The following is a 17,118-nucleotide window of genomic DNA, read 5'->3' as shown; positions in this document are numbered from 1 at the left end:
TGTCAGATGACCACAAAGTGGAGTCGTCTGACAACAAGCGATCTAAAAACGAACAACCTATGGCAGGTTCTTTTGTGTCCAGCGCATCCCCAGGCCAGCAAACTCATCACCATTTCACGATAGTTCATAAAAGAGAGCAAAAAGTTGATTGCCAAACCCAACCGAATAGAACGGGAGAAAAACAAGTTAGATTCACCACGAGAAGATGATGGAATGAGATTCGCACCCCATCGACAAGAGCCAACATATCCTATAAATTTTTCACTGTGCTCAAACTCAATTTTCTGCCGCCTCTTTCTTTCTTTCTCTTTCTTTTTCAAAAGATAATTTCTCTCAATCGACAATCCTACGAGTTATCTCACGTTCTTCCTGGCTGGAAGACATGGCCGATTTGGAGAAAAAAAAACTAGGGTACTTTCGAGGAATGTATACGAAATTCCCTCAGTATTGGCACGCGTATATCGTTGGAAGAATAAACCACCTACTATTTGCAGTAAAGAAAAAAAAACTAAAATTACAATTATAGGATTCAAGAGGATAAGGGAAAAAAGAGAAAGGAAGAATTTTCATTATTGACACAAAAAAAGACCGACTGGTTTTGGCACCAAATGATTTTACACTCTGCTATACACACCTTGCATCCTCGATTACAAAATACAATTTCTATGTTGTTTCTGGCTACATGTAAGCCTTGTTGACATTTTCTTTTTACTTACTGCTAGAAACAATTTGTTAAATTAATAATAGAACAAAAAAAAATATTGCAAGCTCACAACCAAACTGTGACCAGAAAGAATAATGATATACCAAACACCTAAAAAATCAAAAGGGAAAAAAAATGGAAATCCAAACAAACATGGAAGGAGAACTGGGAAAACCTGGTAACAGTCCGTGAACCATGAAAACTCAGCTTCTTTGGGAGCAGAAGCAGCTAAAAAGGCACTGCTGTCCCCTCACGCCTAAGACAATATTTAGCATCCCTTCATTACACATGAAACACAAAAAAAATTAGATTCCATTTCACGAAATAAAACGCAAATGTTGGCTCATCTTGAAGATACTATATCAACTTTTAAACAATCAAGTGTTGCCAAATTAAAATTTCTCTTGGTCCCTTGGAATCTATGTCCAATACCAAACTAGTTCTCTAGCACTGAGATTACAAACTTTGTTTACGGAGTAAGTCCCAGTTTTAGAAACCACATTGAAAGCCACAGAACCAAGAAAATGAAAGAGAGATCCTTACAGATTGGCAAGCATGCCTTCTCCCCATCTGCTTGCAGGAGCCAAAAAGAAATTTGAAAGATATAGGAGACTTCAAAACAATTGAAGTGCCATTTTAAGCTTGTTCTGCTTCCATTTCGGTAACTTATAGAAAGCATCCTTTGCCATCCCGAATTTCTCCCTGAACTCTTCTGAAGAGAGATATGTCTACACATTCACCAAATTTGCATATTATCAGGGAAAAATCTATAATGTATTGTTTATATGTATCAGTCTATCTATAAGATAAAGGAAACTATTATACTAAGATGTATCTTCAAATTGTGTTTACCTCTCGCTTGGTTACATCAATATCTGTAACAGGATCGGTTGAAAACACTTTCAGACGTTCATATGGGTATATAGGAAGTCCTTCCTCGTCCTCAGCTTCATCCTCTTTCACATCTTCCTGAATAGTTAGGGCTTCTATTCTACTACTCATTGAATTGGAGGTTGGTTCTGATTTTGGCGTCTCAGGGCTCGCTTCATCCAGGGCAAACAAATAAACAGAATTATATTTCTATTTACAAGCCTTCGAAACATGTCAAGTGCTTTTTCTTTTTCTTTTTTTTTTTAATTGAAAGGTAAGAATATCAACCAACTCTTACGTTTAGGCTTAGGAATTCTGGATGGAGCACTTGCTGGTGATGGTGGTGCTGGTTGCTCAAATGAAGCTGTGAGAGCTGCTATGGCCGCTGATCTTGAAGCCAACTTTGCTGCATCCAGTTTTGCCGAATCAGGGGTAACGGACTTTGGATAGATCTTTCTAACCATTGGAGGCGGAGTAGAGAGATTTCTGGCATTAGGGCTCTCAAATGTAGCAGCAAGTGCATTAAAAGCTGGAGACCTGCCTCTAACACGGACTCTGTCTGGACTAAAAGACATGCTTCTGGATCGCTGTGATTTGTCTGGAACACTTGATCTTCCACCATATGATGCTGGAGGTCTCCTCTTGGGCTTCTGGCGTACCAAATCGCAGATGAGAATCATATAGTTTGTTACATAATCTAATTAAGGGAAACCAAAACAATGATGAAAAAAGTGCAAGGATGTGAGTGTAGAGTATATAAAAGGTGAAGCTCTTCTTACATCTGGGGTTGGAGCAACTCCATTTTTCATGATCGAATACTTCCTCTGAAATGAGTTTCCATGCATCTGTATGAAAAGAGATGTTAGAAAAATAAAATCTTTAGATGATTGCTGTAACCCCTATTATTGAATTTCACGATCACTTACGGCCGATTTGGCAGAGTCCCAGGTGAAGAAACGTGTGAAGAAAGATGGTTCAAACCCTTCCATTACAATAAATATTGGAACATCACGAGATAACTTTTCAAGGAGAACATCTTGCTCGATAAATTTCTGTGTTGAAAGACAAGAATAAATAAAAAAGCAAAGATACAGAAACTCAAATGAAGAAAAGCATAACCAATTCAGACTTTAGATAGCTTTTAATTCAAGAAAAAGATACCTCTGCAATGGTCAAAGCTTGAGTTTTACTCTTAGATTCAACCTGTTGCCCGATCCAAACAAATATGTCTGAATGGCAATCTAGGATGAATATATCTTCAGTCATCAGATCATCCTGGGAAAAGTTGTATATCTCTGACACCTGTAATGTAAAACAACAACGAGCAAAACCAGATTTTTATTCGACATGTTCTCTAATTTAGCCAAGGCGATGGAGTAAGGAAAAAAAAAACAAATATACAAACCTTAAGATTGCCTTCACTCCAAGAGTGTTCACCAATAATTTGATCAATTAAAACCAACTATGTTAGATCAATGTAGTAAAGGAAAAAAAATATTAAAATGTAACAAACGCCAGAGACAATAGATGAAGGTTACAATGAAAAATATAGAAATTAAACTGGTCAATACCTTTTGAGAAAGAGCATGAAAATAGATGAGGATCACTTTCTGCATCCCTTGTAATTTTCTGTCCAGGGAATTCAAGTTTGCCTCCAAGCAACTCCCAGAATTGATCAGTTTCTGTGCCCTCTTTCTGTGGTTTGGACTGAAGATTTGGCTGTGGATGGACAAAATAGCGTGTATTACTTATATAATTGGATTGAGAAGCAAGAAAGTGACTGTACATCACCAACTCAGATATCGAAATTGGCAATGTTATCACCAATTAGGGAAGTATATCTTGTTCACAAACCTTTACTATATCTAGCTGTCTCTCTACAAGCTCATGGTCATCTGCCGTAGTAAGGTTCCCGGACCATGTAAAGACTGTGGAACCGCTATGTAATATGTAACAGTAACAAGAATTTAATGATGAAGCCACCTGAATGAAAGAAGAAGAAGTTAAAGTGGCTTTTCAATGAAATAAGTACATCTTTTATCTTTTATTTACCGAAAAAAGTCACTCGAGTGAGGAAATTTATATTAAATGTGCATAAACAACTAACTAGATACTAGATGCAAACTGCAAGTAAGGTACATATCAAAGATAAATGTTCAGATAACACATGAAGAAACAAAGAACATGAGAATGGATATTCAATCCCAGGTCAGAAAGCCCCAAAGGCATCCTAAATCATAGGGTTCACATATCCAGGGGTTTGATTGTCAGACTGTCAGTAAGGTGTCAGGAACCACTAACCCATCAAGAGTTAGTTGGCAATCAACATTATAAACAGCATCTTAGAGTTTGAAGTCCAACGATATCTGGTTACCCTCGGTAAGGGGATAGTCCTGGTTGAAAATCAGCCCTTGGATCACAATCCAAGGAAGAAAAATCTTTGAAAAATATTGCATTATGAAGAACCATCAAATGCAAAATAACAGATGATGTCCCCAAAAAACCTGACATAACAAAAGGTGGTACTAGCGTATTACGGAATTTTTCACCTACTACTTCCTGGAAACCGAGAAAGTTAATGCTTTCTACTAAAACATAAACTTAATCTCTCTATCGAAATCATGATTTGGTCAATAGAAAAAAGTAAGAAAGGAACTAGAACTACCGGTGCAACTTGAATAGCCTGCATGTTCTCAGGTCCAGAACCTTGAACGCGAAATAATGCAACCCCATCTTCTGAATATGTCTCATCAGCTACTCCGTTCTCCGAAATGTAATTCTTATACCCAGAACTAACCCCACCCTGTAAGTGTGGCGGACATTTTTGTTTAGAAATCAATGAAGACATTTTTATTTCATAAATGGGCCCATTTATGCAAGACCGGCGGGCAAATTTGTTTCCGCATAAACAATTTAGATAACAAACCTTGAACACGACAAAGCTCTGAAAGATCGAAAAAAACTGGATGGGTTCGTTTCCTTCGAAGATACGAGCCTGTGCATAGATAATGAAAGGTATATCACAAATAGAGACACATAACTAATGTCTAAGAAAAAATAACATAACTTGGCACCACTAACAAGCTAACAACTGACCAGAGAATACAAACACTATATTGAACTAATAAAATCGATCCTAAATTTCATTTCATCTCATAATTTCACACCAGACATGATGATTTCGAGATTTGAGACTGCAGCAACGAGGCGCGGGTAGTTAACAAGGTTTTCCCTTCCAAGCTTAACTTAATCTTGTCACTGTTTGGTTCAATCATATTCACTCAATGATCTTGTTTATCCACCTTATCCTCATGGATAATACCTTTAAAACCATAACAAAGCAGAGTAATACCTGTGCTGCCTGAGACTTCAAAGCTTCAACCATCTTGCTTGCCAGTGATATTGCTGCAGTTCTCTCCTCCTGCATCAGTAAGAGATGCATTGTAATTCGAAAATGATATCACAATCTTCCATATATAGCTATTTTTGTTCCAATGAAAGATGACCTGCAGTCAAATATAAATTGACTTCAATTGCCTAGAAACGTTTACCTCAACACTCTGCTTCCCGAACCAAGTACCAATGAGGATCTCCTCTTTATCTTCGCCTGGATATGAGTATTGAAAGATATAGCAATCTCCACTATAAAACTTGGACTGTTCGGCAGATGGTATGAGAGTCTTTTCCTGGCCATTTATACGCCAAACCTGTGCATCCAAACTGGAGACCGTAATTAGCACTTGAAATGTGGCATATTGAGAAAGCATTTTTTATGCTTTATTTGTATAAATCTGGAAAAACTATCAACATTCACTTCTTCCACACAAGTTTAAGCTACGAAAGACGTATTAAGCTATAACAGCACCTGAAGATTTCCAGTGCAATCAATATATGGCTGAGGTTCTTCTTTTGCAGGAGCAGCCTTTAGAAGGCCCTTAACATTAAATCCTTGGCGCTTTAAGAGTGCTATAAAATATGTGTAAACAAAAAATAATTAAAATCTAGACTAAGAGGTTTCGTTAGATAAAGCGAGATTGGAAATTCACATGTATAATAATTACCCACCAGCAACTTTGCCTCTACCATCCTCAGATACAGTTACATCATTTGTTTGAGGCCATGAATCAAACTTCGATCGAAATACAACTGTTTCAAACCCTTCAATAACACGGATAACATGAGCTTTTGGTCGGTCGGGGCCACGAACCAACTCCTGCATAGCGAAAATCAGTATAGGATAACAAGCTTAGGAAGAATATAATATAGAAGTAGCTAAGCACTTTAAAGGAACAAAGGCATTACTTCAACAGCTGTACTGCCAGTTTTTCGATCATCGAGAGAAGTATTCCTTCCCGTCCACACAAATACTTCTATACCACAATCTAAAATGTAGCAATGATTTGTGTCTAACAACTCTCTTGTCAAAGGATCAGCATCAACAGGTTCTGTCTGCCCTTTGGTGATGCTGAAAAGAAAAAAAAATCTTGTTAGACCCAAGAACAAATATCCAAATTGTTAATTCTTCAATTGAATTTGCTATCAAAAATAATTCTATAAGAAAAAGAGTTCTTAATTTACAGTTGTAGCTCCAGGGAGTTGCAATATTCAAATTAATGGCACTCTTAATTGATTAGAATTCACTCTTCATTCCAGAAAAGTTACTCAGAACCATTTTATTAGAAGAAAAAAAAAAGAGAACAGGTATCAATTATTATAATATTCCTACTGAGAAGTTTTGGCAGAACAAAAAAATTCTACCACAAAGCTTGCTATCATGAAAAATAATAGATTCTACTAGTTTTCCATGGAAACTATGCTACAAAAGGTAGTTTGCAATAGACATTCAAAGGTGTACCCAGTAAAAGAACTCACCGGAGAAGCTTAGGTGTAGAAGCTTCCACAGTTTTATCGTCTTCAGAGACAGTTTTTCTTGGAAGTGGAGCAAAGCCACCAAAAAATCCCCAGAATTCTCCAGTTTCAGCATCAGACATCAACCTCCCGTCCTCTATATAAAGGAACCATGAATATAAATTAAATCTCTGCTGGTTCATAGAAAAGAATCACGGTTAGTTTGAAGTTCAATAACCACTTACCAATAGCAGCTACCTCACATTTCCCATCGTGATAAGTATCTTTAATGTGCTGGACAACTTCTAAGGCTTTAGCCCTCTCTTGAATGGATGAGTTAGAACCATTAAATTGAAAGATTTTAGACTTGGTGTCTAAAATAAAAATGTCATCGTGATTGAGTGTTGATCTTGCAAAAGCAACCTAAAGCAAAACAGAGACAAGGTATCCCACAAATTCATATAAATGTGAAGCAGAAAAGAAACTTTTAAACAGGTAAGTAATCTGTGGAAAATGAAGTTACCTCTTTAACGTGGACAACATGCTTTCCTTTGCAAACATATAGGCGGGTTTCATGTTCCTCGGGCTGAACGTGCTTGAACCCAGATGAAGCACCACCTGCTTGGGGGATGATACATGGTTTAAAATATGATAGAAATTGAGCGGTTTCATGGCCCTGCACCTCCCGATACTGGACAGCACGTCCTCCAAGGGCAGCATCTAGTTCAACTGTCTTCATGGCTGCAGTACCAGCTTCGTCCTATTTGACAAAAAAAAACCAATAATGCAACTCAGTTTATTCAATTTACTTTGCAGGCAAAATCCTCATACAGAGTCTTGCAATGAACCTCAGTTTATTCACTTTATTTTGCAGACAAAATCCTTATACAGTGTCTTGTTATGCGCCGTGGAGGTTATCCATGGGTTAGCTCAACTGCGATTTGAAGGTGCTTTCCCTAACATTCAGCTCATCTTACCAAAAAAACTTCCAAATCGAGAACGTCTAACCCTATCAACACTTTGCTTACTCATGAAATGTAAGGAAGATTGTTCACTTTTTGACAAGGTTGGAAATTTAGAATGATATATTTTTTCGTGATCTATGAGGTGAAAAGAATAACCACCACCAAAAGCAAGATCCACATCCCACAGAATAGAAGGACTTTTTATAAGCGTATGTGAGGATCTCAGAGATGTTAACATATGAGCAGGTCACAAAATCTTTAGAAAGTTAGGAATAACCAAATAGACAACTAACCTGACTCGTATCTTTCCCTTGCCAATAATGGATATCATGCCGAAATGCACCACTTTTCAAGGCAGTTGTCTGCACAAAAGGATGACAGATTGTTTAAGCTTCATGAAGGAAAGAAGCATTCAAGAGACTAGGGATGAGAGTATATATGGTAATCTTAAACTGAGTAACTTAATAATCCAAGCCATTTTGACAAGAAGGATAAATTTCATAAAGACAGTGGTTTAACAGAATTCCTATTCCAACAAACATCTGCATGGATAAACATTAGATTAAAGGAAGTTGTTCTCAATCATCCTGCGTAATATACTATATGCAAAAGCTTTCTTACAAATGTGAACAACCAGCACATTGTTATCTAAGGGAATGTCAAACTATCGGTGAAAAGAGAATTAAGTAACCAAACCTAATTGCCAGTTATCAAGAAAAGCATACTCTTTGTATAATGTAACTCAGCGCGAAAGAAAATTCTAATGATAAAAGGGGATCTACATAAATGAGAAAAAATAGCTACTTACATACTAGACAAGTGAGAAAAAAAGGATAATAATAATAATAATAAAATATCGTACATATATCCATGTTAATTCTGTATATAACAATAAAAACTTTAATACGAGATGAAGCATAATTAAGACAGAAAAAGATATGTCTTTTAAATATTGCCAATTGAAAATACCTTCAGAATAATGTATGAATCTCCTGTGAAGAACTTCCCATGGGACGATGTGGGAACAGGAACGGGGCGGAAGTTCTCAATGCGCCAGATCTCCGTTCCACTATATCTATGTCAAGGAAACTACAGAAGTGTGCCATTTCAAAATAAATCAACAAAAACACCAAGACATACATGTAAATTCATATCCTAAAACAAAAGCTATGAAAGAGGGACACTGGTCCTAACTTAAGCACCATGACACATTTTTGAAATTTTTGGTACCTGACATGCCATCTACTACTTCCGTAAAACAGAACAATTAACTATTTAGTCAAATATGAATTCTTTCTAGTATTTGGCTTCAGATATTAGCTAAGGTAACTTATAAGTTATATTATATATGCTGCTGCTACAGCCTACAGTCCCCATTAACCAATTCAGACAACTTTAATTCCTTCTGACATGATTTCGGAACATCCCAGAATAGGGTTCATTTGATAAATTTGATTTGCTCAAAAAGTTACTGCTACCTAGCTCTTGGTAGTCTTAAAAGAAAAATGTTGGTATTGAAGTAGTTCATAATGTAAAGGATACGCTTTTTGCCCAGCTCCCTGGAAAGCTGGATCTAAATCCCTCATAGAAACAGCCATACTGTTGTTCTTTTGATCAAATGAATTATTTCCTGCCTTCCTTGCCTCGGCGAGGGAACCAGAGGTAACCTGTTAAACAATGTACAAAGATAAAACAAATTAACTACTGATAGAAAGCAATAATGTACAGTTCAGTTCTGTTAACTTCATACTAGAATCTTTATAATATACACTTCACTTCTGTCTTCTAATTCCTGTCATCTGAAGTAGTAATTCATAGCCTAAGTTCTAAATATGATTCACTATCCAAAATACCTTATACATCTTTTTAGTTTCAAGCACTTTTTATATGGTGACACTTCCGTAATAAATCCTAACCCAAATTTCCAACGACAAAGTGAGTACTGAGCATTTGATCATATACTCAGATTTCAACTCCAACAAAGCTGAAGATTATGTAATGAAAAAAATGGTGCCTCATCTTCCAATTTCGATCACTGGTAAAATGGGACAAATCTTTCACTAAAATGCTACAATCAATTGTACCATAAAGATATGCTGCAATCAATATCTCACAACAGCAAATAATGACTACAAAAAAAAAAAACATATATAGAGCAGACACGAGAACAATTAAGACGACGGAGATCAATAATAGTGATCCAGAAAAGCTCCCCGGTCAATGAATACAATAACAGAACAGGCCCTAAATCTAGGTCTCAATATCGATATCATGAATTTGTCATACTTCATACCAAAATGAATTCGATCGAAACTTAGTTGAAAATCTACAAATTTCTCACATAATTTATTAAAAAACATCAATGTCAAACATCAAAATAAAATCAACATAGGTATCTTCAATACAGAAAATCCTACACAAATCCAAAAAGAATGCATCAAAATCTGTGCAGACATACAATCTAACTCAAATTTATAAAAACAAAAGTCCCCCATTCAATGAAACAAAATCTCAAACACACACCAATCATAAAACATCTGAGGAAAAAACAAAATTCTCTTCCCATTACGATTGAATCTCATCATTTGAACCCTGAATTATGATTTCGATTAGGCATACATACCTTCCGAGGAAAAACAAATTCCTTCATCTCTCAAAAATTGAGTCAAATGTTTCCAAGAAAAAAAAAATTCTTCAAACCAAACCAAATGACAACCAGATCGATCCCTAAAACTATTTATTTAGAGTAAAAACATTAAAAAAATAATCAAATCATTTTTTTTAACCTCGAACCATAAATTTGTCGAGTTTTATCTATCCACCTAACGAAACAATTAAAAAAAACACACAATAATTATAAAATAAAATAAAATAAATACTGATAATACATACCTCCTCGTGATTGAATTAGTCTTCTTCCAACAGAGAGAACCCTAGAAGATTTGAAAGAGATGAGGAGAAAGAGGCGTGGCTATCACTATTGGAAAGCCAAAAATGGGATGAGGAGACACAGAAATGAAGTATTATTCACTGTAATTCTCACACAACAAAAAATTTGTTCTTTTTCTTAATTTGTATTTTGTTTACACTTTTTCTGTAAAAAGTCGAGAAAAATTCAATCTATTTTTTTTTAACCTGTTCAGGTAAAAATTGTTTTTTTTTTTTATGTCTTACAATTAGTTTTTGTGGTTGTATTTAATTTTTAAGGTTTATATACAGCGGGGTTTTCGGTTTCTCTCTCTAGAAATTAGAAGGTGTTGTTGGAATAGGAATAAGGGATTAGTTTCTCTCTCTAGAGGAAAGGAAAATTTGTTCTTTTAGCCTGTAAGAGGAAAGGACGGTCACCGGCCATGATTGTGTTTTCTTTTGGTTTTGGGGACCAAAAATAAAAGTTTAAGTGACGGAAAGCACAGGCTGAGGTTTGTGGGACCAATTACTATTTCGTAGGTTTTATTTGACTGTTGTTGTTGATGTTTTTTCTTGGGTCCGTTCCGTAATTCTGTAATCAGTGTTACCCCCACAGAGGTGGGAGGTGAGAACTTCTGAGAAGAATCTGGAATTTGAATAATAAGCACCCACGTTTTTCGTTTATTTAGGCACCCAGCAAACGATCATAGATGCCTACTCAGTTTTGAGCAAAATCAATTAGGCTCATTTTTCTTTTTATTTAGGCACGCAGCAAATGATTATAAATGCCCACTCCTCGAGAAAATGTCCATAAGACAATTATGGTTCATGGAAGAAATATTGTCGAGCCGAAATGGTCAGATTTAAATTCGGATTGGATAATCTTTATTGATACTGCTTTTAAGAAAGAAGATTCTTTCTCAGCGAAATGGCCTATGTTTTTATCCTTTACTCTGCGAATAATGAGATTTTGATGCACATCTCAGCGAGGTCAAAGTGGACATCTTCGGCAATTCATGCAAAATCAAAAGCTTTGCTAAAGGTTTAAACATGGTTAAATGAAAACATTTTGTCAAGCGTGTTCATAGTATCGGAATGCAAAACGTTGCCAAATACAATTAACAAGGTTAGCAAGGATTCTCCTTGGAATACGGTAAACGCCATACAAGAAACCTCCACGATTCTGGAAAGATAATCAAAAGCGCAGGTTAAGCATATTTGTAGAAAACATAACTTAGTTGCGGACTACATATCTAAAGAAGCTCGTATAAAGAACTTTCGTATATGACATCCATCTACAACAAAGAGTTTTAAATGTTTTCAATAAAAACGAACTTATAAATTTATTGTACTATATTTTATTATTAATATATTATAACTTTTCCATATTTAAAAAAAAAAGCTCAGGCTAGACACCTAATGTTATGATGATATTTGGGTGATAAATGTTGTTTCTTTCATGGCATAAAAATCTCTAGAACTGCTCCTGCTACCACCCACTATTTTATTTTATTTTGCAGTTGATTTCCCAATTTTTATCAAGGTTTATCCGAAGTTATGAAATCTCTATATAATTATAGAAAGTTTTGACAAATTTTATGGACAAGATATAAATTACGAGAAGTCTGGTGTTGCTTTTAGTCCTAAAACTGGGAATAACATCAAGACTGAAATCACTAACATTCTCAATGTAGTTTATCTACTATCTCTATACGCCACTAACATTCTCAACCAAATCATGTTCATCATTTTCTTTTCACTTCAAAAGCACCATATTAAATAGGCAACAAGATAATATGAATTCTTTACCAATATGCTCATTAAATTTGCCCCTTGATTAATGATGGGTATTCATAAATTATGTAATTGTATGTTTTTGTAAGTATCATCACAGCCATCCACATCGTCCACTTATTGGTTGTAATACTACTAGATCAAAACTGTTCGAGCAGCACACGGAAAAAAAAATCGTGTAGTTTAAATTTATTTATTTTTTAGATAAGAAGGGAATCAGTTAGGGTTTTATTTTAGGGCATCAAATTCTCATGGTCGGCCCTGATTATAAAGTTTGATAACTTAACAAAGCTTTGATTTCTAAGTTTACGTGGAGAATGTTGGATAAACTTAATGCTCTTTGGGTTCATGTCCTTAAACACAAATATTATGCCAAGTGTAATTTTATTTCTGATGAGCTCAACACAAATGGACTTTGGATCTGAAGGGTGTTTGTCATGGTCTTGATGTGGTTAAAATCAACTATTATTGAGAAACTGGCAATGGGAAGAACATGAAAATGTGGTTAAAACCAACTATTATTGGTCATGAGTCCCTATTGTTGATTCTCATCGCCTTTCTCAGTTTGCTTCTAATTTTATCTCTATTATTGATGAATTAGTTAGAAATGTGATGAAACTGAATGTTTCATTGATCTTAATACTGTCTAGCGAATTTGCAGAATTACAGTTACGATTCTTATACAAGGAAATGATAGAATCAGATGGAAATGAACTGGCTAAATGGTCTATTTAGTATTAACTTTACTCACAACTTCATTCTGAACAATTGTCAGCCAAACACCCCTGCTAATAATATTAGTTTCCCTTGGGGGAAAAACTATGAAAATTCAATCTACCTTCAAAAATCATCAACTTTATGTAGAAGTGTGTGAATGATTGTTTACCTGTTAGAGATAAATTAGAAAGACATATTAGAAATATTGATCTCAGTTACCCATTCCATACCAGTAATTGTGAAACTCTACAACATTTATATATTTTTGTGGATTCCCGATCATTAATAGAGTTTGGATTGTTCTTGACTCAAACCTGTTTAATTTTATTTATGATGTGAACTCTGGCCAGTTGCTTTTCAATTGGTTTAGTCATAATGGTATTATGTGGGTAATTTGGAAACAAAGACATGTTGTTGTGTTTGGCAGGTTACATGTAAATACAAATAAAATTAAAAAACTACATCGATAAAGAGATTAAAGACTGAAACTTTTCTTCTGAGGAGTTTAAATGCTCTGGTGGTCTATCAGATACGAGTTGAAGCTTAGAAAACTCCCTAGAAATTTTTTGATGCCTCATGTGATAAAAGCTAATCTAACTCTATCGGCATTGGACTAGATAATCAAAATGAATTTTGCAGGAGACTTCAAAAGAGAAAACTATAACTTTGGAATTGCATTAGATGAGACGCAGACACATGCGTCGGCTTTGTTGGATGCAATAAAGTAAGCAATTTCCAAGGATATTAAGTATCTTTATTTACAAAGATACATTAATAATGTGGTGGCACCAACTAATGGTTCAAGAAGCAGGGCGTACCGAACTATAAACACCATTATTTCAGACGGTTTATTAATTTCGTTTATATTCCATTAATGAATGAATTGTATATCTGTCCAACAAGTGGCAAACTCTTGTGTTTAATCTCTTTCTAAGCATGCTATAGTACATCTAGTTAATGAGGTGTGGATTTCTCCCCAGCCCTAAAGGCATTTCTCTTGATTTTTATAATCATTTCATATATATATCAAAAAGGGTGATTTTTTTTGTTTTGTGCTAACATGGTTTTATGTATCCATGAAGATCTAAGTTTATTGTGACGCATATTATTCTCCTTTAACACATTTTCATCTTAATTAGTGAAGAAGATAGATTCTTCAAATCAAAATGGCAGAATCGTGAATGTTATATATAAATATATTAGTACCACCTTCCTTTCAGTTATAGTCAATGGCTCTTCATGTTAATATTTTCATCCATCTAGAGGAATTAGACAAGGTGATCCTCTTTAACCTAATTATATCTTCATTCTTGCAATGAAATTTTTGTCTAGATATCTCAGTGCTGCTCAGCAGTACAATACCATTAAAGGTATTAAAGTGGTTGCTAATTCACCAACTATTAATTATTTGCTATTTGCAGATGGTCGCTTGATTTCACACAAGAAAATTTTTCTTCGGTGAACAATCTTCAGGATTTACTACACAATTTCAGTTCTCAATCTAGCCAAGTCATAAAATTTAAGAAGTTTGCGGTGCATTTAAACAAGTATACCGGACCTGAAGTCGCTGAAACTCTTACACGTATCCTTGGAGTCGAGACAATGAATGCAAAATAAAAGTACTTGGGATCACCACTACTTCTTGGTCATTATAATCTAGAGCCTTTCAAATCCATTTAGGAAAACTTTGAGAATATGTTATCCATATGGTCTTCAATATCTCCTACTTACTCACCCAGGTAGAGCAACCATGATTAAACATATCCTTAATTATGTCCTTTTACCAAATGGGCAATTTTAAGTTGCCAAACCAACTCATTGATCAACTTACTACAATTCATAGAAGATTCTTTTGGGGTCATACTTCTAGAAGATGAGCTAATCTTATTTATTGGCATATATGATGTGTGTAAGCCTAAAGACATTAGAGGACTTGCTTTCAGAGATAAAAACTCAATCTAGTTTTGCTCACAAAGCTAGCATGGAAAGTCATTAATGAATCTAATCAACTATGGGTGCAACTTCTTGGAGGCAAGTACTTCAAAAGTGGTGACATTCTTCATCAAACTATTGAGCCTAAAAATTGCTCTTACACTTGGAATGGTATCTCTAAAGGTCTTAAAAGTGTTCAACATAACTAATTTATGGAAATCAACGATGGGAAGAGAACTAAAATTTGGTTGGCTAAGTATATACTTGGTATTGATCATCCATCTACTCAAATAAATGACCTGTACAAAACCCTATCATGATGTTGCTAAATTGCTTATCTCTGAAACCAGTACCTGGAACAATATATTAGACCAATTGTTTGATGTTGATACCTATTTGGACATTTGGTCACAATATTATAAAAAAAAGGTTATCAATATAACTTCAACTAGTGGGAGTCTGGACATTTAGTCAGGGGTGGAGCTACCTTGTGACTAGGGCTAGCTTCAGCCAACCCCAACAAGAGAAAAAACCATTTTTTTATAACTTTTTTTGAGTTGGTCCATAATAGATGTGTGAATTTCACGCTTAAGCCAGCCCTAAGAAAAAGCTAAAGAACCCTGTTTTAGGGCATACCAAAAAATTTCAAGGCATACAAAATAGTTTTTCCTTCCTAGGTGACCTTATAAGGGGTGTCTATTGGGTAGTTCAATTACCTATATACCCTTGAACCTAAAATCAAAAAATAAAAAACAAATAATATTTTTATCCTAAACATCTCTTCTTCTTCCTCCAGCTGAACCACCTGCCTTCTTTCTCAGAATTTGTTTTCCATCACCATAATTAATTGCCAATTCGTGAAAATTTGATTGTCGATTAAATTGAACTATATAATAGATCGGATAAAGAAAAAAGAAAACTTCAGGCGTTCTAAATCCTCTTCTAATCCATGAATTGAAGAAGAACCAATTGAAGATGAAGGTATAAAAACTATAATTGATCTAGAAATTGAATCGGAAATTCAACCTTTTGAGCTCCCACTCTTGAAATGAGAATAAGAATGTATTTCCTATAATACCAATCTCTTATTTTTTGTTTTTCATGGATTGAATGGGTTAAAATGCTAAAAATTTATGGTTTTTGACGGCTACAGTAGTGGGTTTGGCAGATAATTGAGTTGAGTTTTGAGCCGAACTGTTCTTGAAATTTCACCCTAAAAGTGTCTATGAAGAGTTCGGCTAAACAGTAAATATAATTTTTTAGCCGAACCCCAAAATGTGTATTAAATACGTCTCAGAACAGTGTCAGGTTCGGCTAATACCTTGCAAACCTTTCCCGGTCGAACATGAGAAGTGAAATTTACCCCAAGTGGTTGCCAGGTTCGGCTGATTCGATTAGATCACTTTCAAAAAGAACCTCTCTCTGTAAACACTTCCAAAATATTGCTTTGCAGGCACTAGGTTCGGCTAGCTCGTGTTGTTGAGTTATCAGCCGAACCTGCTCTCTGCAGACTCAAGTCTTTCGATCTTGTTTTGGCCGTAACTTTTTCATTCGATATCGGAATGACCTCATTTTTTTTGCATTGTGTTTGTCTTTTCATTCTCTTGAAGTTGAAGATAAGATCTCCTTCATTTTAATTAGTTGAATTTGGACCTTGGTATTCTCCATCAGTAGGCTTTACTTTGTTAACACTTTTAGTGATTTCCACTTTTTTTGTTTGATTCATCTATGAAAATGATGCATAGTAGAAAACAAATGTAATAAAAAGGAAGCCTAACCCCTAAATGTGTATGAATTTAAGTTTTTTTTTGGAAAATCAGTAACATGTTCGGCTGATATGATTTTTTGAATATGAGCCGAACTTGGAAAAGTATATGGTTCGGCCGATACGATATTTACAGGGAAAACCGAACCTAACTCTCAAGAGAAGGTTCGTCTTGTAATGAAAATTTCTTATTAGCCGAACATTTAACTAGTAAGTAGGTCGTAAGTTACAAACTATAAGTTCGGCCAATAACTAGTGTATTTCGAGTAAGCCGAACTGCTCATCTTCTGTAGTATACAAGTTAGGTTCGGGTGATAATTTCAAGCCGAACTGGTTCGCCGAACTTGGGTGAAAAAATCAATTTTTTGATGATTTCAACATATACAAATGAAATTAAACATAATCTGGAAGTATACTTGTATATCGTTAGCATTGGGTTTCTCATCGTTGTATTCATCTTCTGGATTTGGCTCATAAAAATACAAGTTTTTCCTCACTTCTCCTTCTTCTTCTTCTCCAGAAAACCTAAAATTTTTTTTCTTCCGCAAAAATTATCATCAACACAAACTTTTATAACTTAATTATCTTAATCACTAATCATTTACATTAAACACTAA

General features: G+C 35.0%; 1 protein-coding gene across 2 annotated transcripts; it reads right to left on the bottom strand.

The window, feature by feature from the left end:
* Positions 1 to 538: 538 nt before the first annotated feature.
* On the bottom strand, positions 539 to 10,661 carry LOC113358565 (villin-4-like). Of its 2 annotated transcripts, none has more exons than XM_026602164.1 (24): positions 10,279 to 10,661; positions 8,929 to 9,053; positions 8,356 to 8,455; positions 7,680 to 7,748; positions 6,945 to 7,181; positions 6,667 to 6,844; positions 6,446 to 6,578; positions 5,876 to 6,038; positions 5,639 to 5,786; positions 5,439 to 5,539; positions 5,125 to 5,280; positions 4,926 to 4,994; positions 4,500 to 4,568; positions 4,239 to 4,376; positions 3,428 to 3,556; positions 3,145 to 3,292; positions 2,979 to 2,989; positions 2,735 to 2,875; positions 2,500 to 2,625; positions 2,353 to 2,418; positions 1,872 to 2,223; positions 1,556 to 1,746; positions 1,247 to 1,431; positions 539 to 980 (listed from the first exon to the last, which is right to left on the bottom strand). In XM_026602164.1, the coding sequence occupies exons 2-23, from the start codon at positions 8,982 to 8,984 to the stop codon at positions 1,318 to 1,320; spliced, it is 2,895 nt and encodes a 964-aa protein (XP_026457949.1). In that variant the 5' UTR covers positions 8,985 to 9,053; positions 10,279 to 10,661; the 3' UTR covers positions 539 to 980; positions 1,247 to 1,317. The 2 variants fall into 2 exon arrangements, with proteins under 2 accessions (XP_026457949.1, XP_026457948.1); XM_026602163.1 differs by lacking the exon at positions 10,279 to 10,661 and adding an exon at positions 10,010 to 10,136.
* Positions 10,662 to 17,118: the final 6,457 nt, after the last annotated feature.

Source organism: Papaver somniferum, chromosome 3 (genome assembly GCF_003573695.1).
Source record: "Papaver somniferum cultivar HN1 chromosome 3, ASM357369v1, whole genome shotgun sequence".
In the NCBI taxonomy this organism is placed as follows: domain Eukaryota; kingdom Viridiplantae; phylum Streptophyta; class Magnoliopsida; order Ranunculales; family Papaveraceae; genus Papaver; species Papaver somniferum.
The sequence above is the reverse complement of the archived record's forward strand: the minus strand, read 5'-3'. Positions and strand labels throughout refer to the sequence as shown.